Raw genomic sequence first — 25,549 nt, forward strand, 5'->3', positions numbered from 1 at the left:
ATTTTCAGTTGGATCTGAGTGGCTTAGTGACACAGTTACGTGGCACAGACTGTAAAGTTTGTTCAATTTGCAAATACTTCGGTCCTCAAAGGCTGGTCCCGGGTGGAAGCCAGAAGGGCATGTTTGGGCCTCTCCTTACGAGGGAGGAGGCCATGTCCCTGTCAAGGCGTTTTTCTTTATCTTCCCAAAACCTTTCCTTATCCATCCAGGGACCAGTAGCATTTTGTAACTAGGGTCAAGGCAGGGGCTTTCCTTTCTTGAACCTCATCACAACATGACACACAACTTGAACCCTCAAGTTCCCCTGGCTCGGTCAACTGTCAAAGAGACCCCAGTCAGCAACTGCCTACCTTCACGCCTCTGAAAAAAGCGCAAGAACTTGGGTTGTGCGCAGGCGCACTTGACCTCGCTGCTCACTGCGCAGGCGCACAGGCCACCTGCGCTCTGAGAACAGCTGGAAGCGCAAAGTTAAAGCGCCTGTCTGCGTTCTCACGATGTAAGGAGATGGCCCTACTTCTTCAACCCCTTTCCCAGACAGGGAAGGAGCCTGTGCTGGTCACTGATGAAGCAGAGACAGATGTTCAATCCAGTCATCTGCGTCGGAAAATTATGGCTCCCTCTTTCCTGCACCCCTGTCATCTCTTAACATTCTAGACTTCAGTTTGCAAGATGCTGGTGGCAATCTGGACCGTGTCTAAAAAAAAGACTCCCAGGACCACAAGACCAAAGCGTAAGTGTCTTGTTTGGTGTGGCTGCATTTCTGAGTCAGATCTCTCTGTTGGGATAAGAGTCCCCAGGAAATTGGTGGGATTGCTGAGGCCTGCCTGTGGGTGACAACTGTGCAAGGCAGAGAGCAGTCTGTAAGGCAGAGCCAGTGCTGCTAGAGCAAAAGAGCCCATGAGCCACAGAGATATTCAAGAAAGGAAGCAAAATGGTGCAGCACCTCCGAGCTCTTGAGTTCCAGCTACAGGCTTCCTGCCTGGGAATACTGGGGGTTCTTGGGCCTATAATTTTGAATAACTTACCTGCTCTATATCTACATTTCTTTCCTCAATAAAATAGCAGTATCAATATTTACTTAATTCCCTAAAAATTCTATGAGACAATGAACAGTCCTACCTAATGCACAGTAAGTGCTCAATAAATGTTCGGCCTTATTTCACAATAGTAGCTGCGTTTATTGGGTACTTATTATAGGCCAAGTGTAATAATTTTAGACCTGAGTTCAAATAGGATGTTATTTATTTATTTATTTGTTTATTTACCATATCTTCTGCTATTCAAAGGTTGGGATAGGTGAAAGGAAGAGGGAGAGAGAGCTGAGAAGAAGGTTGTTAGTCTAAGACTATGGGACAATAAAATGTATTTCTAGTTTCTTTGAAAATTAGGTCAAATAAGAATGTTTGGAGATAAATTAGAGATAAATTGACACCAAACAACAGTAGGCCTTGAATGCCAGAGTAAAGAATAAGTTTTTTTATTTTTTAAAAATTTTTCATTCTAATTTGTTATACATGACAGCAGAATGCATTACAATTCATATAACACATATAGAACACAATTTTTCATAGTTGTGTTGTATACAAATTATATACGCACCATTTGTGTCTTTATACATGTACTTAGGGTAATAATATCCATCTTAAGGAATAAGTTCAAAGGAAGAGGTTCATCTTTTTAATTTGGAAAGAAGAGTTCAAACAACAAAATGTCTGAAAAGACTTGTTATTCATCATAGTTACAATTAGGAGACTTACCCAAAACATGAACATCAAGGAAGCTGATTTGACTTGTTATATACATACATACATACATACACATATGTATAAAACCTACTTCCTCAAAAAAAATTCTCATTAAAACAACATTAAGCCCAGGAGGAACAATATCTGCTATCTATAAGGAATTCAGACATAAGCAATATGGAATCTTTGCTAGCAATTTTGTGGGGTTTTTTGTATTTTTTTTTTTTGTACCAAGGATTCAACTCAGGGACACTTGACCACTGAGCCACATCCCCAGCCCTCTGTTGTATTTTATTTTGAGACAGGGTCTTACTGAGTAATGTAGGACCTCACTAAATTTCTGAGGCTGGCTTTGAACTGGCAATTCTCCTGTCTCATCAGCCTCTGGAGCTGCTGAGATTATATACATCCATCACCATGCCCAGCTTTTGCTAGCAGTTTATAAACTTATCTGTTCTATAGCGGTCTCATTCTGGTTATCATTCATTTATTTGTACGTGAAAAGTTGATCAGAATAGGTGACAGCAACAGGGCTACAGAGCAAGGAAAACACTAAGGCAGTGAGAATAGTTTGTTAGTATAACTCCTTGACAACTCATATAGAGACACTATATGAGACACTTCATCATAGTGAACAGAAAACCCTCTTTATCCCCCGCAATCATACCAATTAGGAAACGAACTCCCCTTAAATTTGTCTCCTACAAAATTTCTAACATTGATCTGTTGGATAGCCATAACCATGAAGTAAAAATTTGCTCTCCTTTTGTTTTAAACTACATTATTTTATTAACAAATCAGTCACCTCCATTGGCACAAAACATTTGTAGTGCTGGAAGTTATTAAACACCTATTTCAATACATTAAATATTCAACTTAATAGGGAGATAGTGAAAAGGTTTCATTTTATAGCCTCAGTTCTCTAAGCTCTCAAAAAGAACTAATAAAACTGTAAAGTTTTTATAAGGATCCAAACTCAAGTGTGCTTTGGGAGACAGGGAGTTAAAAATGTTTTGGAAGTTAAGTTGGGATAAGAGTATAAAAAGCCTCTGGTGCTCTAGTTCTAAGGAAATGCTCTCCTTTTTCTAATAAAGCTTTCCACAGAAGACAAACTGAACACAGTTAACAAGGTAAGTATAAGGAAAAATTACTACAGTTCATTAACTTTCTGTTGCATTTGGACATGTAACAGAAACTTTATGAATGTGAAATGTGCTTCAAAATGCTGATCTGTTAAAATTCCATAAAATAAGCCTTAAAATTCAAGCCATTTGTGCCAGCTAAAGGAGATAACTAAAGCAGCATTTCCAGAGATGGCAAAGGACATTTTCCTTTCGGCAAGGAAAGAAACAACATAGCAGTGTTAATAATTTACCATAGTTACTGCTTTTGAAACCAAGGTAGCATTACAGCTGTTATCTCTTTACATATACATGTATTTTCATCATCTCTCTTTAGTGTACTACTCATGTGCAGAAAATCAAAGACTTTGGGGCTTTGTGTTAGAACAGTAATTTTGATTTTTAATTTTATATTTTGTTATTTTGCTTTATCTCTTCATTATGATCTCTTAAAGGAAAATGTGGGAGTTGGTTTATTAAATATCAGGAAGCATTCATATTCATATTTCCATCATGTATTTTATTGGTGTGCTTGTTTGTATCCTGAGCACACTGTAGTGGTTGTTTATGTGAATTCTGAAAGAGCAAAAGTAGAACTTCAGAGGGGACCAAAAATAACAAAGAGGCACCTTGTTGCCCTGTGAAAAAACACTGGACTTAAATCAGAAACATGGGCCCCAGGCCTAGTTTTCTTTTATGTAGCTGTGGAAACTTATTCAGGTTGCTTAACCTCTCTTTGTTGTATCCCTGTAATAGGGATGTTAATATCTACTCTGTCCTATCTTACAAAGTGGAAAAACATCATAAATTTAAGTACACTGCAATTGTAATGAATTATTCTTATACTCCTACAAAACAGCCTGGTATTACTAATACATAGAATTTTAATACTTGAACATATTTGACTTTCTGGGTGATTGAGCATGAAATCAAATCAGATTTGGCTCAGCATCATTTCTCCAAAGGCATGTATTCTTGGTATTCTTGTAATCTTGGTATTCTGGGTAATTTCCTCTAATAAGACCTCCTTTCACAATGCATTCCAGTGGAGAGGACTTCTGTCAGTAAATGAGGCCATGTCTTTGTAAATTCATATCATGTGTTAATATATATAAAGTATGTCCCAAGACATTTTTGTGTATTAAAAGGATTTGAAAATTGCTAACAGTTGCTTTTCCTTTGAAAAGCAATCTTTGGCAAGATTCCTAAGGAAATTGACAGAGAATAACCAATAACATCATGAGAAAGAAACTAAGGGATGTTTCAAAGTAGCTTTTCAAGACCCAATGATCACCAATTGGGTCCCTGTGTCTCTTACTGCGTAAAAGCAATCCGAAAGAAAGGGTGCTGGCTCAAGAAGCAGCTCTGAGTATCACCTTTGACTGTTTTTAGATATGAGACTCAATGCCCTTAGATCATGAAAAGTGCCTGGATTCACTTCAGAAATGTTTTTTTAATGCCAGTGGAAACAAATATCGAATGAGCCACTTAATTTTTTTTTTATTTTAGAGGATTAGAACTTTACAAACTATTTTTATTATTACAAATGATCATGAAAGCCCTGTTAGATGGAATTCTAGCTGAAGGGGAAACTGACTTTTTGTACTGGTAGGAGATGTCAATTTATTATTGTACTTAGATCTACTGACCATCTGAGGGAGTTAGAAGTCAACAACTGTATCTCTGGTTGATCTTTGCATATTTTAATCCAAATATGGTAAAGGACAGGGCTACAAAGGGGAGTGTTCATATAATAAACAGGGTTTATAATTTGTAACAGAAGGTGTTTAAAGTCCTCCACTCAAGGGAACTCTGTACTTTGTACTTTGGTTAAATTCTCATTTGAATTTAGATTTCTAAACTTTTCTTAGGACATTAAGCTTCCTTTGATCTCTTCTCTTCTGAATTGCAGAAATCAGATAAAACAATTGGTAAAATGACCTCTCCTCACATTACAGGAAAACCTATAAAAAAAATTGCTATCTTTGGAGGAACTCATGGGAATGAGCTAACGGGAGTATTTCTAGTTAAGCACTGGCTGGAGAATGACGCTGAGATTCAGAGAACAGGGCTGGAAGTAAAACCATTTATTACCAACCCAAGAGCGGTGAAGAAGTGTACCAGATATATCGACTGTGATCTGAATCGTGTTTGTGACCTTGAAAATCTTGGGTAAGTGTATATTTTGTACAGAGTGCATACATGTATGTGTGAAATGTGGTATGTGTGTGAGAGAACTTGTATATGTATGTGTGATGAATATTCATGTATATGTATAGTGTCTATAATGAATAAGATTGCTTTAATTTCTAATCATGTTGCATTGTGAATTATACAATTATGGAAACTGGGCATTCATACTTTTTTAAAGTACCATATTATTTGATTTTTCTTTTCAAATATCTCCTCTGTAGATTACAAAAATATATAAGAAAGGTTTTATTTTTAAATTATATCTTGAAAGACAGATTTAATAATCCTTTGCATAAGTTAGTATTTGACCACTATGTATATATACACACTTGTTAGCTGTGTGGGAAATTCACTACATTTATTTTCAACTATGTTATAGTAGCACATAAAGTTCTAGTTAAGAAGAATATAATGTTTCAATTAGTATTTGTTGAATGAAAGAGTGAATAAGTACCCATTTTCAGAAAACATGAGACCACCCTATGGCCTGAGGAATAGATGTATTTACCTTCCAGGATGGATTAAATAATGAGAACCAAAGACACTTACCCTGAACTTTCTGAATTTCAGTTGTAGCTGATTTTTAACACATTGAATACAATATATTTAATCCTGATGTTCTAGATGGGTCCCGACTAATTTTTGCCTTTTTAAATGTTCTCATAGTTACCACTGTATATGCCTCTAAGTATTTGCCTCTTCCATTTCTTTCTTTCATTTACCTAAAAATATTATTAAACAACTTTTCTCATTGTGCCAAGTACTGTGGGAGTACAACACTGTGTACAAGATGTTCCCCCCCCCCCACCAGGGAGTTGGTAGACTGCTAGCCAAGATATAAGATATGCACAGTAACAACTAACTGCAATACTTTTTGTACCTGTTTTCTGATACACTAATTTGATTTAGAGAAGTCTTTGGGTTTAGTGTCATTATGTAACAAAAGGTGAATACTATTTTTAGTACAAATATGCTTGTTTATGGAATAGATTGCAAGGCAGTTTTATAATTTTTGTATTGAATCATAATTTTACTGGCATAAATATTAATTTTTGAAATGCTTTACCTTTATGATTGAGGTAATATCAACACAAACATTAATCTAAAATGGCTATTATATATATATATTGTACTACAAGTACTAATTTGTTGAAGAATAACTTTTTTGTTAGCATATTAACTTCACACATAATTTTAAAATGAATTGGGGTGAGTTTTCTTATTATGGCCACCCAATATAGTATGCCTTTCAGTGAGAGCAGCCTTTTAAATTAAATTCACATTCTATTTTTTATTCATAACACTTTTCAGAGGCCAAGCAGTTCTCTCTTAGCACAGCTATGAAAATTTATGAAATAGATAAACCAATTATCTTTTCCTAATCCCCCCAATTTTTTCCCCTATATTCCTCATCTCAGTAAGGACACTATCACCCAGTATAAAGAAAATCCCCCATAGAAATCCCTGTCCTTCATCCCCCATGTCTAGTGGGTAAGTCCTCCCAAATATTAGTTGCAAGACCTTCACAAATCCAGTCATTCTTTCCCTTTTCAATACCTTTATTTCTTCTAAAGACAGTTATAATAGTATTTTAACAGACTCTCTCTACTTGGAGACTTGTGCCAGTCCTTTCTACCATCCCTTATGGTAGTCATAGGGATCATCCTAACATGAAAATCTTAGGCCTTCCCCTCTCAATTTTTTTAAAAAAATTCTCCTCTTAAGAATAGATGTAAGCTAGCTAGTATAGCTGATAGTGCCCTTGGGGGTCTTGCCCCTGTCTGTTCTCTCAGCCTTATCCCTTGGAACTGTTCCAGTGGTACCTGTACTCCAGACATGGGAACTCAAAATGTCCATTGTCAAGCCTAAACTTTGAGCGGCTGGGTGGGCAGTGGTGCTACTTACTCAAAGGGGATAGAAAGATGTAAAAGAAAATAGGGTTGGAGTAGCCTCATGGGATTGTTTTATGAATTAACTTTTCAAACACACGTGTGTGTGTACACATGTGTATAATATGTAAATCTATAACACAGGTATAAATATGTATGTGTATAATACATGCACACCTGTCCTTTAGGAATTGTGTTTGGTTTTGTATAATAGACTCAAACATACTGGCTTCAGCAAATAAGAGTTTCTTATTCACAAATAATAAGTCTAGGGCTGGTGGGGTGGCTTCATGATATCATCAGGATCACAGGTTGCTTCTCTCTTCCCCCTGTTCTCGTCTTCACATGTACCTTTTTGTACTCATGTTTTTTGCTTCATAACTGCAAAATGACTAATCCACCTTCTTGATTGCATTCCAGACAGGAAGCACTCAGGTACAAACTGTAGGTCCTTTAAAGATAACTAGTAAAAATAGCCAGAGAATAGGAAGAGATGGAATTACATGAAAATGTGGTTGAGTGATTTAATGAGGAAAAATAAATTTAAACCATTATCATGTACAGCAAGCAAAAATGTATCCTAACCATTTCAGGAAGTGAGGAGGGTTTAGATTGAGACTCTGTCTAAGAATATAATAACAGATATTATCACTTGCCCCACAAATACACACACACACACACACACACACACACACACACACACACCTGTAAATTTTTGTATTTTTGGAGTGTCTTCAGACTCTAATCTGTAAACCTTGTCCCTGGACCACTGATGACTGTTGGGCCTCAATTAAAAAAAAATACCTAATGATGATGTGAGCATCTAAGTTTGACTCTGTTTCGAGAACTTGAATTACCCAGGGTGAAGACTGGGAGGAAGATGCATTTAATGATGTATCCCCATAATAAATAACAAGTGCACCATAACTACAAAAAAACTATAAATAAGATTAATGGAAAATTTTTGTTCAAGGTTGAAGTCAAATGGTAAATTCTGTTTGAAAAGTCCTACCTGTGACTAGCAACATAAATGAATGTATTATTTTTAAGAATATCAGTGCAATATTAGTTATGTGGAAACAAATGGAGCAAAAATATTTTTCATTTATAACAGTTTTAGATATTTTCAGTACCCTTACAGATTTTGCATATTAAAGGTTTGGCAACTGGTTCTTTATACATTGTGTTTTTATTGACTATTTATGTTATCTTAGCCACAAATGTTGTTGATGTTTTTCTTTCTGCTAATAATAGCAAAGAGATGTCAGAGGATTTGCCATATGAAGTGAAAAGGGCTCAAGAAATAAATCATTTATTTGGTCCAAAAAATAGTGAAGATTCCTATGACATCATTTTTGACCTTCACAACACAACTTCTAACATGGGGTGCACCCTTATTCTTGAAGATTCCAGGAATGACTTTTTAATTCAGATGTCTCATTATATTAAGGTAATGTCAATGTTATTAATTTATAAGTTTGCATAAGTCAATTATAGATGAGAAACAACCAGAACAGGGTCAAGAAGGAAGGTCCAAGAGAAATGGAATCTATTCCACAGCTGGACTGGGAGGCTAGATGGGAGAGGCTGAACTCAGATACAGAGGTGGTGGTGACAGGCAGGAGAAAAGGAGAAACCAGTAAAATAACAAATATAAGGAACAAAATGATAAGATCCTTGTGGATTCTTGTGCTTATGAAATTATAAATTTTATTCCAAAAGTCACAAATTTATAAGCTATTGAACAAAAAAAACAAGAAAAATGAATATCAGAATTTTAAATGGCGTGGTTGAAATATCAAAATTACAGGGTTTTAGGAAGCTCAAAAAATTGTCATTTCTAGCAGTGAAAACATTGCGTCCCTTAGTCCTGCCCTTGTCACCATTTGATTGGGATTGCCTAAAACACACCCAATCTTTTTTTGTGTGTGTATGGGGGGAATTACCAAGGATTGAACTCAGGGGCACTCCACCACTGAACCACAGCCCCAGCTCTATTTTGTATTTTATTTAGAGACAGGGTCTCACTGAGTGGCTTAGTGCCTAGCTTTTGCTGAGGCTGGCTTTTGAACTCGCAATTCTCCTGCCTCAGCCTCCCATGTCAATGGGATTACACACCCAGTCTTTTGTCACGTACTTCATATAGCTAATCATTTTAAGACTCAGGAATCTGTAAGATTAAAAATTCAACATTTTACTGCCTTTAACTAAAAAAAATGGTAGAAAACATCAAACAAGCAAAAATGCAAATGATGGATTTTGTTTTTGATTTTATATAATAGATATAGATGTTCTTCTTTCCTGAGAATTAAAATGTTTTAGTGGGAAAAGTTCAACCCATGTAGCCAGAAGTTGGATTTAAATCTTGGCTTTCTCCTTCACTAACCTTGAACAAGAAGTTCAACTCTCAAAACAGCTTTTTTTATTTTATAAAATTGGTATAACAATACTCACCCCATATGGCTGCTAAAAGCTTTAAATGAGAAAAAGTATTCAAAGCATTTAGACTAATGTCTACCCTGTGGTAACTATTACTTTTGTTTCCCTTGACCTCTGGACAGTAAATACTAGTGGTTCTGGCTGGAGATCCTTATGTAGCTGAATGCTTTGATTGCCACTCACAGAAGACAGAAGGTTATACCCAGTTATCTAAACCAAGAGACCTGTATCAAATTTTCATTCAAATAAGCAGAATGAAGAGGAATCACATGACATTTGTAGAACCTGAATTACAGGGGCAGAAACAGAGCTCTTTAAGAGACTAAATAAGCTGAATAGTAGGGGGAACCAATGATGAAACAAAAATAACCAAATCCATTCAGAAGGAAAATTTATTTCCTATTCTTTGGTCATGGCTCTGAAGAATTGCTTAATGTACATTTTACCCAGAAGGCTACATGTATTCAATTTAATATGTAATTTATTTGTATGTTTTCAAAGCTATTACATTGAATTTTAGAGTGTTCCATAAATTGTCTGACTAATCTTGGTTGATGAAGCAAAGAATATGAAAGCATTACTGACTCCATAGCAGCAAAGAGAACAAAACATATGGTCCTTACATAATAAGAAAGATGTTTTAAAAAATTCTTTTCAGACTTCTTTGGATCCATTACCCTGCTATGTTTATCTCATTGAGCATCCTTCCCTGAAATACACAACCATTTCTTCCGTAGCCAAGTATCCTCTTGGTAAGTCTGTTGGCATAGCTGAATAAAATATGTCCTATCTGAAACTCAAAGAAAAATTAAAGAATATTTATAGCTACCTTGCACATTATTAAGTCTTATAATTATCAGAGAATAAGCAAATTAACCCCAGGCAGACACTATACTTAATTTTCTCAATATCCCTGAGTCTAAATAGTCTGGTTCTATTTATATTTTTACCTAGGTTTGGTCCTTCATATGAGTCTGACAGATTCTTCTCATTCCCAAGACTTAAGTGAAATGTCACCTTCTATAGTACCTTCTGTCTAGCTTCACTCTACAGAATTAATCACTCTAAAATTTATACTTTCAAAAGACATTTATTGGACTGTGCAGGTTCTGGGAAAATAGTGATGATATAGGCACACAGAATCCCTCAAAGAGCTTAGTATGTAATGAGAAGGGAACATTAACCAGGTCATTACTGCACAGAGGGATACATGGCCATAGTAGGAGTAATTTATTCTCTTTCCTGTGAGACCCACTAGCATAATTAACTGCTTGCAAACTATACTATAATTAAAATATCTATTACAACTTAAGATCTTTTTTGTTAGATCTCATAGGCTTTAACCAAGAGTAAATTTAAGACCAAGTGGGCAAATAATATAAGCAAATGAAATTATCCTGTTTGATACTTTTGGTTCATGATTAAGGAGAGAAATTAATTATTAATTATAAATGGAGAAAACTAAATATTCAAATATAGGCACAAAGTTGTAATAAACCAAAACCTTACTATATGAGATAGGGTTGGGTACAGAGCTCAGTGGTACAGTGTTTGTCTACCATGTATAAGATCCAGGGTTCCATCCCTGGCACTATAAAGTAATAATAATAATAGAGGGGCTGGGGTTGTGGCTCAGTGGTAGAGCACTTGCCTAGCACTTGGGAGGCACTGGGTTCGATCCTTAGCACCACATAAAAATAAATAAACAAAATAAAGGTATTGTGTCCATCTACAACTAAAAAAAATTTTAAAAAATAGAGATCATGGTTCTCTTTGATACCAAATAAAAGTGTAAGACTTCCAAACTTTGAGAGATTAGCCTTAGAATATGATATTTTTGGGCAATGCTGTTTTAACAGGAACAAATATCTGCTGATAAGTTTGGCCCTTACAAATAGAACCAAAGCTTTAAAACATTTCAATATGAGGGAGTATTATTAAAAATATTAGCATGTTCTCCTTCCAACTTTACTCTTTTATATTTGAAATATATTATGTCATACACACATTGGAAAAAAGCACTTAAGATCTTAGGCATTATTTTTGAGTCAACATTTTATAATAAAAATATTGCTCATATAAACTTCTATAAGTTATGTACAAGGACCACTTTTGCATTCCATTGCCAAGGTGACTGAACTATAACATGATCAGGATAATTGGACTATTATGAATGCCTTAAACTATTTGATGTTTACTCTAAAGCTGAAGAAAAGTTCATTCACATTAAAAATTGGATACTCAACCAAAAGTATGATTGTATTAGAAGAGAGAAAAATGGAATACATTTGGCGTAGGCAAACAGCAGTGTCTTCTACAAAATGCACACAGACATATCTGTGAACACAATTTTCATTGATATGTACAAATCATTTATGCACAGAGGCATGCCTTGGCCACACTTATGATATCATATACTTAAATGAGTGCCTGTACATATACACAAGAAAATTACACAGTATACCATAATGAGCTTTTTGAATTGGAAAGTAATAGAAATGGGTGAAAATAGGATGGGTTAAAAGAATATATTTGAGTTGGATGGAAGAGAATGAATGTGGGTGATATACTTACTAAACAGTTTGATAAATGGAGAAAATAATGACGAGGGATGATTCTGTGGGAGACTTGAGCAGGTGGAGGAGTATTCTGTAGGTGTAAGGATGGATGCTTGATAGCTACAGGAAACAGAACTGGAAGTACAAGCATAGTTTTATTGAGGTTAGAGGAAATACAAATTTTTCTACAGAAAATAAGAACCATTGCACTATCTTGTCAGAATGGGTTAATATTAAGTATAAAATGTCCTGAAGTCACATAGATTGCATGTTAACTTAAATTCATAGTTTATCTAGCTAGATTTCTATGACCAACTAGATGTCTTTCCTCCTGTGAAAGCTAAACATTAGGTCTGTGACAGTTTCTCTTTGTGGCCACCTATTATTTTGTCATATACAGGTTTGTCTACCTCTTTTCTATGTTGTGATATTTAAATATTTGAATCATATTGAAATAAATTTAAGAAAAAATAACCCTGAGTTCTAACTACTCAAACACAAGTCTGTGATTTTTTTTCATATTCTCTTCTAGCCTTTATTCACTTTACATTTATCACTATGCATATTTAAACATGTAAATATTCTGCTTTATTTTGTGCCTAACATTCTGTCTCAAATATTTTCGATGATGCTACTGGTCTAACTTTTAAATAATTTTTAATAATGGGGTTCTAGATATAATAAAACACTTAATTTTACAATACATTCTAATATTACTATTTTCCTTTCTGTACCTAGGTATAGAAGTTGGTCCCCAACCCCAGGGTGTTCTGCGAGCTGATATTTTGGATCAAATGAGAAAAATGATTAAACATGCTCTTGATTTTATATATCAGTTCAATGAAGGTAAATAGTGGGTAAGGGTTGTTTTGTTTAATTGTGGGTATTTTTTTTAATTGTGGGTATTTATATTTAGCTGTGTGTTAGTCAGGTTTCATTATTATGACCAAAATATCTGACAATAACAATTTAGAGAAGGAAAATTTTATTTTGGACACATTCTTAAAGTTTTAGTCCATGGTTGGTTGGAGCAACTGCTCTGAGCCAAGGTGAGGCAGACATTACGGCAGAAGGGCATGGTGGAGGGAAGCTGCTCAGAACATGGCAGCTGGGAAGCAGAGAGAAGGAAAGGGCCTCAGAGACGATGAACCCTTTCAGGGCACACTTCCAGTGACCCAGTTCTTCCAGCTACTCTCTACCGGTCTACAGTTAACACCTAGTCAGCCCGTTCAAACCAGGTTGAACTGATTAGATTGCAGCTCTAATAATCAAATCATTTAACTTTGAAATATTCCTGCATTAACACAGGAGCTTTTGGGGTATACCTCATATCCAAGCCACAACAATACTATACATATATTACATAGTATATATATATATATATATATAGTGTGTGTGTGTGTGTATATATATATATGTATATACACACACACACACACACACACACACACACCAGTGTACATTACTTAATTGTGTGTGTATGTGTTTAAAACTTAACCACTAAACATTGAAGTAGTAATTGAAATTTAGGTTGAATTTTTTGTGCTCAAAATGTTAGGTGTTTTTTCAAATTTTTATTCACTTCAGCTATTCCTCAATAACCAGAATAGATACATACAAGAAAAACAGTTGCTAAATAAACAACCCAAATGAAATCCTATTTTTCTATTAAACTCCATTTTAAAAACCAAAGACAGAGTAGGAAATATAAATGTTCTATTAAAGTAGAAAAGACGTTCAACATCATGAGTAATCAGAGAAATGCAAATCAGAGTGAGAAACCACTTTTCACATTAGATTGGAGAAAATAGAATATGATGATATTAAGTGTTGGTATAGGAAAAGGAGATACTCTCATTCCCTGCTGACAAATATTTGAATTGGTTAAGACACTTTAAAGGGTAATTTTATAATTATCTGCTATATATACTTATTAAATTGTGCAAATCTTATGTCCAGCTGTTCCACATTTCAAAGAAACACAAGCTCATGAATACCCAATAGCTTGTACTTTTTTATTTTATTTTATTTTATTTTTATTGGTTGTTCAAAACATTACAAAGCTCTTGACATATCATATTTCATACATTAGATTCAAGTGGGTTATGCAATAGCTTGTACATAAGGGTGGTTATTATAGCTTTGTTTGCAATGGACATGACTCAAATGTATATCAGTTGGTGAACAAATAATAATAACATGGAAGAATCTTAAAAACACATTATTGATTAAAAGAAAGAAAATTTAGACCAGAATATGATATACAAATTTACTTTAATAATAATCACTTGTTAGAATGCATATAGGTATAAAATTGTTGACAAAACATAACTATGGTGACATATCTACTGTGTAGTTCAGTGTCTGTGGGGAACATAATTCCTTAGCTTCAGATTATGTAGCCCCCTGTGATCACAGGAACTTCTGTGTTTGGCAATCCTTTGACTCGAAAATCATAAAAACCGAAAATGAGCTGTTCACCAACTTTGTATGAGGACAGGTTCTTTACTGTCTAATGGAAGTAGTATTGGGAAGGTCACAACATATTCAACAAGAAATTCTCAAATAGTAAGCGTGGAACTCTAATATGTTAAGAAATTATATCCCCAGGGAGAATGTCACAAACCTGAGTGGAAAACAGTTTACAAATCATAGTCCATAGATCCCTACCACAAGGCTGGGGAACATTAACTCAAGGACACTCTGCTCTCATTATTTTTGCATGCATCAGTCACCCTCATCTTGAATCTGGGCTACCCAGGTGGCTTGTTTTTGTGTCACAAAAGAGGCTTGAAAAGGATTTATGCATTTGGACATGCCCTCTAGTGGCTTTTGGGAACCCGGTGTGGCTATTGTGTAACACAGTCAGCACTAATCTGATTAAAGGTCATAGAATGGAAGACTCAGACACCCCAGCCACCAGTCATGCAGTTTGAGCCTTCAGCTCCTGACTTGCAGTCCTAAGCTCTTTTCTCCCTCACTGGATTTTTTATGTTCTGTTTTTCACATCAGTTTATCAGTGCACTGATAGGAATAATTGCAGAACTTTTTGGCTTTATATTGTTATGAACATCTTTAACTAAACTTAATGTGTGTTCTCCTTGTAACTGTCTTCATTTTGTTGTTGGTATTCTTCCTGCCTTTCTTCCTTAAAGTATCAACTTCCCTGTTTTATAAGATTTTTTTTTAGTTGCTATAATACATATTATTATTGTTGTAGGAAAAGAATTTCCTCCCTGTGCTATTGAGGTCTATAAAGTAGTGGAGAAGGTTGATTATCCCCGGAATGAAAGTGGAGAAATAACTGCTATTATCCATCCTAATCTGCAGGTAACTAATCTGCTGTTTCTTTAAAATATTGAAAATATTTTAATAATGTTTTACCTTTGAGTAGAAGTTCACAGTCCATGCAGAATTTTACATACGTTAGCTAATTTGATGTTCACAAAACCACTGCAGTGTAGAGAAGTGTATTAGCTTTCCATCACTAAAATGAAATGCCTGCGGCAATTAATTTATACATGGAAAGGTTTTATTTAGTCTCAGTCGAAGATTGATTGGGTAACTCTGTTGCTTTGGGCTTCTGGTCTGGGTACTGTTAATAGTGGGAAGTGTGTATTAGAGCAAACTGCTCACATCTGGGGTCAGGAAGCAGAGAGCAGTTCAGAGGCTGGGACCTATAGTCTCCTTCGAGAGCACACCCTTAATGACCTAAGGGCCTCCCACAAGGCCCCACCTCCTAAAGGTCTAGCACATCCCAGGAGTGCCATCCTAGGAACCAAGCCTTTAACACCTCAACTATTGGGATACACTACCTATATTCAACCTATAGAAGGAAGCTATTCAGACCTTTACTGGATAAATACTAGTTGAGTATAACCTGTACTGACTCAGGGGAAACATTAATGAACACAGTCTATAGTCTCATGGAATTTATAGTCTAGATATAAAAACATCTAAACTATGGTCTAGAAATGATGATAACCAGATTCTGTAACAGAATAAAGAGGTGGGAGAAGGGTGGTCCGACAAGGCTTCTTACAAAAGTGAAATTCCTCTCCAAGTGCAATGGTTAGGAACTGTTATATCTTTTGTAAAAAAAGAAAATTTGAGACAGAAATTGGAGCCATCCCATAGCCACAATTATCAATGAAAACCACAGAACTAATGTCTTTGCAGATGACCATGTTATTGTCACTTCCCGGTGGTCCTGACCAACTAAGTTAGAGCAAGACAGAACCTGTTTCTCTGGGGGCACTGCTGCCACCATTCCCTGACTCTCCTCAGAACTGAGGTATCTGTCTACACCTCCTGCCTGGACTGATCCATGATGGCAGAGTGAGGGAGGAAGAAGGGGGAGGCTCAGGAGGTTTAGTATGGAAAAGACAAAGAGAAAGATAGGGCAGAGCAACAATTCCAAAAAGTTAAGATGCCCATTCACCACATGGAGTGTCCCACACATTCTCAGACCTGAGATGAGAGGTTACCTAGTGTGGGGCTTTCAGCCCTGACTGCAGGCTACCTGGAGAGCTTTCTAAAAATGAAAATGCCAGCACTCCACTCTGAGATAAACTGATCTTACTGTATGGATGAAAACCACTGATTCAATTCAAATCCCCATTTAATGACCCCAATTGTCATCTGGACTTGTAACTTTATAAATCATCCTGCCCCAAATACAGACCAGGGAGTAATCCTTGCTTTGTGATTTAATGGGATCCTGGTAGAAACCAGAGCAAGGCACCTTCAGCGGTGTTTTAAAGGAAAGGTAAAGACTCAGGGAGAGAAAGGAAGAAAACCTTGTAGGTGACTAAAACACTCAGCACAGGAGACACAGGCCAAGATGATGATGGCACAACATTTAATACTCTTGAGGAGAAAAAAAGCAATTCTGGGGAACTAAGAAGTGACATTGAGATCAGCAGCTAACAGCATTAGAGATAGTTCTCAGAAGTCTAGAAAAATAGTTTAGATTTGTATTTGATAGACAATAAGGAATGACTTGGTGTTCTACAAGGAGGGATCGATTGGTTAGTTATCTCAGTAAATATTTTTGAATGACTACTAAACCTGTTCTGGGCCCTAAGATTCCAGATAGGCAAAGTCCTCTTGGAAATTCCATATTAATTGAATAAGCAATACATAAAACAGGTCATTTCAAACTGTAATAAGTATTATGAAAGAAATGAACAATGTAGCAGAGGACAACAAAGGGTTCCAATTAAATGGAGTAGTCTGAAATAGTGACACTGTCGGGGTTTTTAGCCCCCTGTCTCCTCCTGACCAGCGGGAGAAGCAGGGAAAGAACACCCCGACCAAGACGAGCCAAGAGAGGTAAAGGTCGACTGGCCGTCCATACCCAGCCCTCCCTTGCAGGAGGACAATCAGACATGCCAGGGAGAACAATCAAAGCAGGATCTCGTTTAATGAGGAAGTACACACAGCTTATATACTGCCCAGGAGCCAATCAGAATAAAGGTCAGAGAGGTGGAGCAAGTTCACGTGTACACCCATCCCATAATCTGTAAGGGAAGGCACGAGCTGTCCACGAGGGCGGAAGAGTCCAGGACCTATTCTGGAGGTGGTCTGCCTCCTCCGTCAGCGCCCACAGCACCGCCTCCTGGCTGATCACCAGGAGCCATCCCAGTCACATGTGCGGCCCCAAGACTGGGAAGCAGTCAGCCATGTCCTACAGTGACACTGAAACAGGAACCTGGAAGATGAGAAGCCAGGCATATGGAAAATAAGTGCAAAGGCCTTGGGGCTGGAAAAGACTTGGAGGGTTTGATGATTAGCAGGAAGAGCACTGTCAGTGGAATATAAGCTAAGCAGAGAGGATGCTGGCCCTGGACCCAGAGATACTGGCAGGGACCAGCTACCTGTCTAGAGTCTAAGAGTGATAGTCCTTAATTGGGGTTACTTATCAGAATTATCTAGGGGATTTTATCCCCAAATGCATGGAACCCACCACAAACTACTAAAGCTTCTCAAACTCAGGCCATGTAAGAACCAGCTGAGGAGCCTTTCAAAAGTCCAGGTTCCCGGGTCCCAACCCCAGAGGTTCTGATTTAATTTACAAGGTGGACACAGGGAATCAAATGACTTCACCAGGTGATTTCATGGGACTCAGGTCTGGGGAGCACTGCACTACACGGGAACCTCTGCAGATGCGACCAACCAATGGGCGTGGAAGTTCCTTCAATGATTCTGGGCATATCTCTACCTGTAAAGCACTTGTTCAGAGCAGCATTCTCAACCAGGCCACCCTGTAAAAATCACCTGGGACTTACAGAAAGGAAGGAAGGAAGGAAGGAAAAGAAAGGAAGGGAGGGAAAGAAAAGAGAAGAGTGAACTAAAAAATGAGAAGCATGAGGGACTGGAAGAGATGGGTGATAACAGATGTTTTTATTACAAAGCTATAGGTTATATGACTATGCTATGTATATATCAAAATTTACAACTGCACATAAAATTAATGAATTTTACTGTATGTAGATTTTTAAAATAAAATTTTAATAAAATGTATTTATTAAAAATAAAGCCACGCTTTAGATTCTGATTTGATGTATCTGAGATGGGACCAGCCCTGTTCCCATGTAAATATATATTAATATCCAAAGTGATTCTAATGTATGGCTAGAGTTGAGAACATCACTGAGATGCAGTTCCATGTGTACTTCAGTATTCTACATGTAAATCTCTGACAATTTGTTAACATGAAGATTTTGATTTAGTAAGTCTGCAGAGAGGAACAAAATTTTGCTTTTCTAACAAACTCCTGGGTGATGCCGATGCTTCTAGAAAATATTAGAAATGCAGAATCTCAAGGCACCACCCTGATCATTAGCATCAAAATCTGCATTTTAGCAAAATCCTCAGATGATTTGTAAGCACATCCAAGTTGGAGAAGAACTGTTCTAGGCTTCCTATGATCAGACAACATTGGAATCTCCTTCAATCAAAAGGCCAAATACCTGGGCAGGACCTGTCAGATAACATAGTTGATAACATAATGTGGGGACACACCTGGAGTACATCTACCTCGTCTTAGGCTTTTCCCAAAACCACTCACCAGTCCTCATCAGAGTAAAGTCTCCCTGTGTGCAAATATATTTGACTCATTTTTATGTCCCCAACAGTAGAATACTTGAGCACAGAAGGCTCTGAATGAATATTTCCTAAATTTTGCTGAACAGAATTTCACTTCAGATGGCATAAAGTAGAATATGCACTTAGATATATATGAAATTTATTTTTCCTCTTAATATTATAAACCTCTTTGGTCACATTCAAGGCAAACTTGGTGTCAGAGAAACTCTAATTACACATGTCAACTATAAAAATTAACAGGGAAACTCTTAAAACTGCTGCCCAAAACAGTTATATGGTTCCAGTGGAGTCAGGTCTCTCACATGCCTCTCAGCACACCCTTCAAGGATCACTTTTTAGAGAACAGAATGGTATTTATTAATCATCTTGAATCTGACATGAAAATTTTGTAATTTATTATTTTAACTGTCTTCCGAGAGGATCAAGATTGGAAACCATTGAGCCCTGGGGACCCCGTGTTTGTGACTCTTGACGGAAAGACTATCCTGTTGGGCGGAGACTGTACCGTGTACCCTGTGTTTGTGAACGAGGCTGCTTATTATGAAAAGAAAGAAGCTTTCGCAAAGACAACAAAAGTCACTCTCAATGCAAAAAGTATTCGCTCTTCTTTCCACTAGAAATCAGTGCTAGCTCACTTTTTGTGGGGCATCTTGAAAACAGACCAGTCTGTACGCTTCTCAAGAACAGAGTTGTGCCTTATTCAAGTTCACATTCATAGCACCTGACCCAAGCAGTAGGCATTCACACCAGTGTCTTAAAGAAAAGAATAAATTAATGAATGTCTTTTAAAGTTATCATATTTTATGTAGATACCTTCTTCAAAGAAGTATGCTTCCTATTTCTGCATTGATTTTTATACATTTACACTTTGATAATTTAATATTCTTCAAAAAAGCTTTCACTTTCAATGTATAAAAGATATAGCTACTATGTGCAAAGTTATTAACTTGAACATGGCATGAAATGTATGTTTTCAAGTAATGTTTAAGTGCCACTAGAAACTAATGGTGCAGACTATTTTCAAATTTTTCATGATTGAGTTAATGATACTATATTTAGTATTCAGTCCATAAACTAGCAATAGGTGTGATATTCATAATAGATTTTAGCTGCTCTTCTTCAGATGACATGTTGAAGAGAAATGAGGGCTGATTATAAAGGTGACAAATACATCTAGAAACATTGATGTCTTATACTGGCCTTGAGAAGCTACCTGTCCTTCTCAGCATGGACAGTTGGGAAGAGGCAAATTCCTCTCATCTGCTACTCTTTTTGAATGAACACTCACTCCTAGCCAAAGTGTGTGGAGATCTTTGGAATCAAGTGGCTGTCAGCTTAGATGGTTAAGACCCATAACAGAGAACAGCGGACACCAATAGAAATGTGACCCTAACCCATGTCTCTGGTTTGCAAACACACCCTTTCAAGAAATTCTCCCATTTTTTTTTAAAGCTGAAATTCCTCACCTCTTGTCCTCAAAGGACCTCTGGCAAAACATGGTTCTCAAGGCCCTTCTCCTCCCCTCTTTTAGGTCATAGCAGCCAAGGAAGGAACAACTTTATTCTATGATTTGAACCCCAAAGAAACATGTTTATGGCTTCAAATGTTTTACCAAAAATATTATATGGGACTTACATAGATACATAAATGTTTTCATTCTTCCAAGGTCAACTCCACTAAGCCAATTTCACTCCATATTCATTGTTTTATAGAGCACAATTAAATTATTTCTAAATCATTTAATTTTGCACTAGAAAAATCATTGTGTACTTTGCCAAAATTATTTTCATTGGAATAAACTTCCCTTTGAATGTTGTAGTAAAAAATGTGTCAATCTTCTTTAGCATATAAGTTTTACCCAGTGTCTTTCCTTATGAATGTTCTGTTGTTGTTGGTTTTTTTTTAATCTTGAGTCCAAATCCTCAGGTTCAGTTTTTTTCAGATGCAAATTTTCGAAAGGAAATTTTATCCTTCCATCCAGTTTTAGTAATCTATAAAATTTATAATGTGTCATTTAGATCACTGTAGTTTCAGTTTGGGGATTCATAATTTCTTTTGAGCCTAATATTTCCTGACTCAATTGTTATAGTCGTCAATGTTTTTAATTAGATGTGATTTTTTTTCTTAATCTACAACTCATGGCTGGGTAATTAATCATTTTCAGTTTTATTTTTATTATTTCTAACTATCTGCCATCTCATTTTCTCTTGTATAAACTGGGGGTGATCATAAAAAAATGCTTGTGCCGTGGGGGTTGCTGTGAGGATTAAGCAAGTTAATGCATATGAGCACTTAGCTCAGTGCCTAGCACTCAGTTCAAACCTAGCACAAAAGAGCTCCTACCCTCCCCCCACAAGCTCTCTAGATTCATCTCCATTCCCATTCTCTCTGTTCCAAGGCACTTTGTGTTGTTTTATAACACCTTCACCCAAACTGATTCTTCCCCCTAAAATTTACTTCCCACCTTCCTGTATCTTTACCCTCCTCTCCCACCACACACCCAGCCCAGGTCTTACTCTAGCTAATTACTGTGTTTCCTTCAAAATGCAACACAACTCTCATTTTAGGTATGAAGCCTTCTTTGTCTGTATCTGACTTAGTTGTCCCTGTGCCCTTCCTTCCATCTATGCCATCTCAAGGACATTAACAGAGTCTTTCAGACTGCAATCTATTAAGTGCCTAATAAAGGTGAGTTGAATAAATGAGTGAGCCCAAATGCCCTTCTCTACCTAAACATCTCCACATTCCACCAATCTCCCTGCCTTCTTTTTTCCTTCTTTCTCAGTCACTTCCTGGATCTTCTCACCACCTCTCTTGAGTGAAACTCAGTTCTACACTCTTCAGACTGTTACTGTATCTCAAAGGACAGCACAAGAAAAATAATAGTAATAAAACACTCTTATAAGTCTACAACCCCATAGGATTAAACAGGGAAATGTTCTCACTCAGTATTTCCCATGTGAGAGACATTTTGGTGGCTTCTCCTTACCCTTAAAATGAAGTGTCAAAGCCTCACCTTGATGGGACAAGCCCTACATGCTCTGGGCATGGCCACCCCTCCAGCATCATCTCATGTCACTTGGCTCCTTGCTCCAGCAGTTGGGCCACACAGGCTTGATTCTCCAGACCTCAGATGCATCAAGCTCCTTACTACCTGGGGGTCTTTGCCCATGTATTTTCACTTCTTGAAAGTCTGTCCCACCCTCTCATCCCTTGACCCAGATGACACTTGTCCTCAGTGTGATCCAGCCTAGGTTAGGCCCCTCTGTTATAAAAACACACTAACTTTTATATCAGACTAGCACATACCACAAATGTAAAAGTACTAATTTATGAAACTGGGGTAGAGGGCAGTTAATTATTTGTTTACTTAAACTGCAAAAGCTCTAAGGGAGCAGGGAGAGTGTCTTGTTCTTTGAAGTATCCCTAACTGAGTACATTGCTTACCACTAGAAGTCAGTCTTGTTGGATACATGAGATTGATCTGATGAGTGAAACCATCCCAGAGGGCTTCCTCAGAAGAGCAGATTGATTCAGAGACCATAGAAGATGACCCTGGATACCACTAGATGCCTGGGACAGGTATGGTGAACCACATACAGTTAATGCTCTAATAGGAAGAGCAAGTGGGAAGGGGCAGTGGGGAAACTCTGAAGACCGAGATGACCAAGGCCATGGTGCTGGGAGAAGAGCCTACAATCCCTGGGGGCACCAGGGCAACTGGACCAGGGCACATCTGCAAGGCCTGCATTTGCATACCCCATCTAAGCACAGTCTGAAGGGAATTGACTGCTTAGGGACTCCCCAAACCTTTTAATACCCCTGTATTTCCACATATATTGCCTTCAAAAGAGACTCATAACTTACCCATAGAGACCTTCTTTATACCCCCCACCCCAACACAGACATACAAAGTCCAATGCTGGGCAGATAGTAGTTCCTTTACACATTAGATCAGTGACTTGGAGGCTCTCTATGGAGTATTTCACCCAGGGCTGCCACATAAGGCTTCCTGGGTCACACAGTACACAACTCCAGGGAAGCAGGGCTGTAATCCCCTAAACCGCAAAGTGAATGGCACAGCCCAGGATTTTATATCCCATCAAACTGAAAAACAGGATTGGTATTTCCTCTTTTAGCTGAGAAAAAGAACAGGGACTTGATTAGTAATGTAACCTCCCCCTCAAAAAAAACAAAACAAAACAAAACAAAACTGGGGTCTATAGGGGATTGCTATGATTAACATATAATTAATATAAAGTAAAATTTAGGAAGAAAAATATTAGAGCCACCTTAGTTACATATTATAAAACATTTTACGATATTTAATGTGTCACCTGTGCGTGGCATAGTGGCCTTTTCTTGGCCCCTCAAGAAGACTTGCCACAGTGAAGGAAGATATTCTGGGAATCACCTAAATCAAGTAAATAATTCACTAAATGCCATATTTCACTTAATTTTAAATTGGTCTCATGTCTCACACCCATGAAGATAAATAGGTATGGGGAGAATCAAGTTGAGAATAATCATCTTTATAAAATACTAAAAAGAATGAAAAATGCTCATACACATGAGTTGGGCTGATGGGCAATAAATATAGTAACAGTATCAGCTCTTTCATACTCATTTTCTCATTTCCTCCTCATGAAAATTCTGTTAGATAGGAAGGATATATATATATATATATATATATATATATATATATATATATATATATATATATATATAAACTGGGGATTGAACCTAAGGGCACTCAACTACTGAACCACATCCTCAGCCACTTTTTTTGTATTTTATTTAGATACATGGTCTCATTGAGTTGCTTAGGGCCTCACTAACTTGCTAACTTGCTTTGAACTTGCGATCCTCCTGTCTCTGCCACTAGAATTATGGTGGGTGTGCACCATCATCCCTGCTGTATTTTTTTTTTTTAAATCCCTGTCAATCACAACCAGGCCACGATTGGCCCTGACTTGCATGTAGCGATGTCTTCTACAATGCTGGAGTTTAGATGTATGAACAAATCCTATATAATTCCATTTACATAAAGTATTCAGACTAATCAAATTTATAGAGATGGAAAATAGAAAGATGGTGGCCAAGGTGTTGGGGGGAAAAGGAAATTATTGTTTACTAGGTACAGAGTTTCAGTTTTGCAAGATTGATTGTACAGCCAGCTGAATGTACTTCACAACTTTAAGCTGTATCCTTAAAAATGGTCAAGATTATAACTTTTATGTGTACTTTACAATTATATTCTTAAAGTACAATATATACCACAATATAAGACCATAACCATACACTCATAAACAGTGCATATGCTTTGCCAACATCAGGTTGAAAACACTCTCTTGCTTATAACATCTGACATTTTACATAATTATAAAATGTCTAACCAAAATTAGGACTAAGCAAGTGTGTTTTTCTGGCAGGGTGGAGAAAAAAAGTCTGATTGATCAACTGCGTTTGGGAATGAAATGAGGAAGAATGTCTCCATTTTTCTCTATGCTAACAAAACAATTATGAAGCAGAAGAAGGAGTCTGGGGTTGTGGCTCAGTAGTAGAGTGCTTGCTAGCGTGTGTGAGGCACTGGGTTCAATTCTCAGTACCACATAAATAAATAAAATAAAGATCCATCAACAACATAAAACCAAAAAAAAAAAAATTAAAAAAGAAGCACAAGAACAGGACAAAGCACTGAAAATAGTTGTATGAATACATTCTTCTCTGGAATCATGCTTCCTCAAAGGTGACAGATGTGTACGCAACTTGCATGTGGAGCAGTATTGCATCTGGCCCATCCATTTACTGCAGTATCTGGGTATCCCATTTGCCCACAGGGATAAAGAACTGGGTTCATGTCTCTGGAAGGCAGGTGCATACTTATAAAATACGTAGATATTTGGAAGCATTACGCCCAGGTTCAAGGTCCCATAGACCCAGTCTCTTAAAAGCTCAGAAGAGAGACTCCAGTCTGAGGTGCTTAGCATTCTTCATTCCAAGCTGCAGATTCTATCCCATTACCATGGCAGTAAAGCTGAATCAGCCTCTGTTCATTTAGTGACAAAGGTCACATGAGCCTTTGATGTTAGCTGCACTTGACCTCATTCAGAGAGGCTGCTGAGCTGGGCTTTCTGCCTGGGGCCCTGTGGCCATCAAGTATGCATCAGTTGGGAGTAAAATGACTAGTGAGCTGGGACTTCTACTGGAGTGTCACTGAAGTGCCATGTGACTGCTGGTGACTCAGTTCCTAGCTCTGAGAGCTTCAGGGGATCTGTACATGAGACTCAGTGATTTCTCAGGTGCCTTCCAGTCCTGATATGCTAAGGTCCCAGATGGCAACTTTGAGGTCCCAGCAACTAGGAGGGGCTGCCCTGGAATATCACTTTGTAAATAAGACAGCAGAACTGGTACGCCTTTTCATGCTTTCTCTATGCTGCCTGCCACCTGAGGCTCTGTGACAGAGTGGATAGAATCAGCCATCACTCTCACCA

At 37.2% G+C, this 25,549-nt stretch overlaps 1 protein-coding gene across 3 annotated transcripts; it reads left to right on the forward strand.

The window, feature by feature from the left end:
• Positions 1-428: 428 nt before the first annotated feature.
• Positions 429-20,827, forward strand: LOC143409553 (aspartoacylase). Of its 3 annotated transcripts, none has more exons than XM_076869911.1 (7): positions 429-730; positions 4,825-5,038; positions 8,203-8,398; positions 10,046-10,139; positions 12,684-12,791; positions 15,166-15,275; positions 19,475-20,827. In XM_076869911.1, the coding sequence occupies exons 1-7, from the start codon at positions 670-672 to the stop codon at positions 19,670-19,672; spliced, it is 981 nt and encodes a 326-aa protein (XP_076726026.1). In that variant the 5' UTR covers positions 429-669; the 3' UTR covers positions 19,673-20,827. The 3 variants fall into 3 exon arrangements, with proteins under 3 accessions (XP_076726026.1, XP_076726028.1, XP_076726027.1); XM_076869913.1 differs by having other exon boundaries at positions 19,482-19,584; XM_076869912.1 differs by lacking the exon at positions 429-730 and having other exon boundaries at positions 4,655-5,038.
• The last annotated feature ends 4,722 nt before the right edge of the window (positions 20,828-25,549 follow it).

Source organism: Callospermophilus lateralis, chromosome 11 (genome assembly GCF_048772815.1).
Source record: "Callospermophilus lateralis isolate mCalLat2 chromosome 11, mCalLat2.hap1, whole genome shotgun sequence".
Taxonomy (NCBI): Eukaryota; Metazoa; Chordata; class Mammalia; order Rodentia; family Sciuridae; genus Callospermophilus; species Callospermophilus lateralis.

What these genes read in the sequence shown, in the direction of transcription:
- LOC143409553 (XM_076869911.1), top strand. Translation starts at nt 670, where the DNA reads ATGCTGGTGGCAATCTGGACCGTGTCTAAAAAAAAGACTCCCAGGACC. An exon ending in TGTGACCTTGAAAATCTTGG is followed by an intron (nt 5,039 to 8,202) that starts GTAAGTGTATAT and finishes TGCTAATAATAG; the next exon opens with CAAAGAGATGTCAGAGGATT. An exon ending in AGATGTCTCATTATATTAAG is followed by an intron (nt 8,399 to 10,045) that starts GTAATGTCAATG and finishes AATTCTTTTCAG; the next exon opens with ACTTCTTTGGATCCATTACC.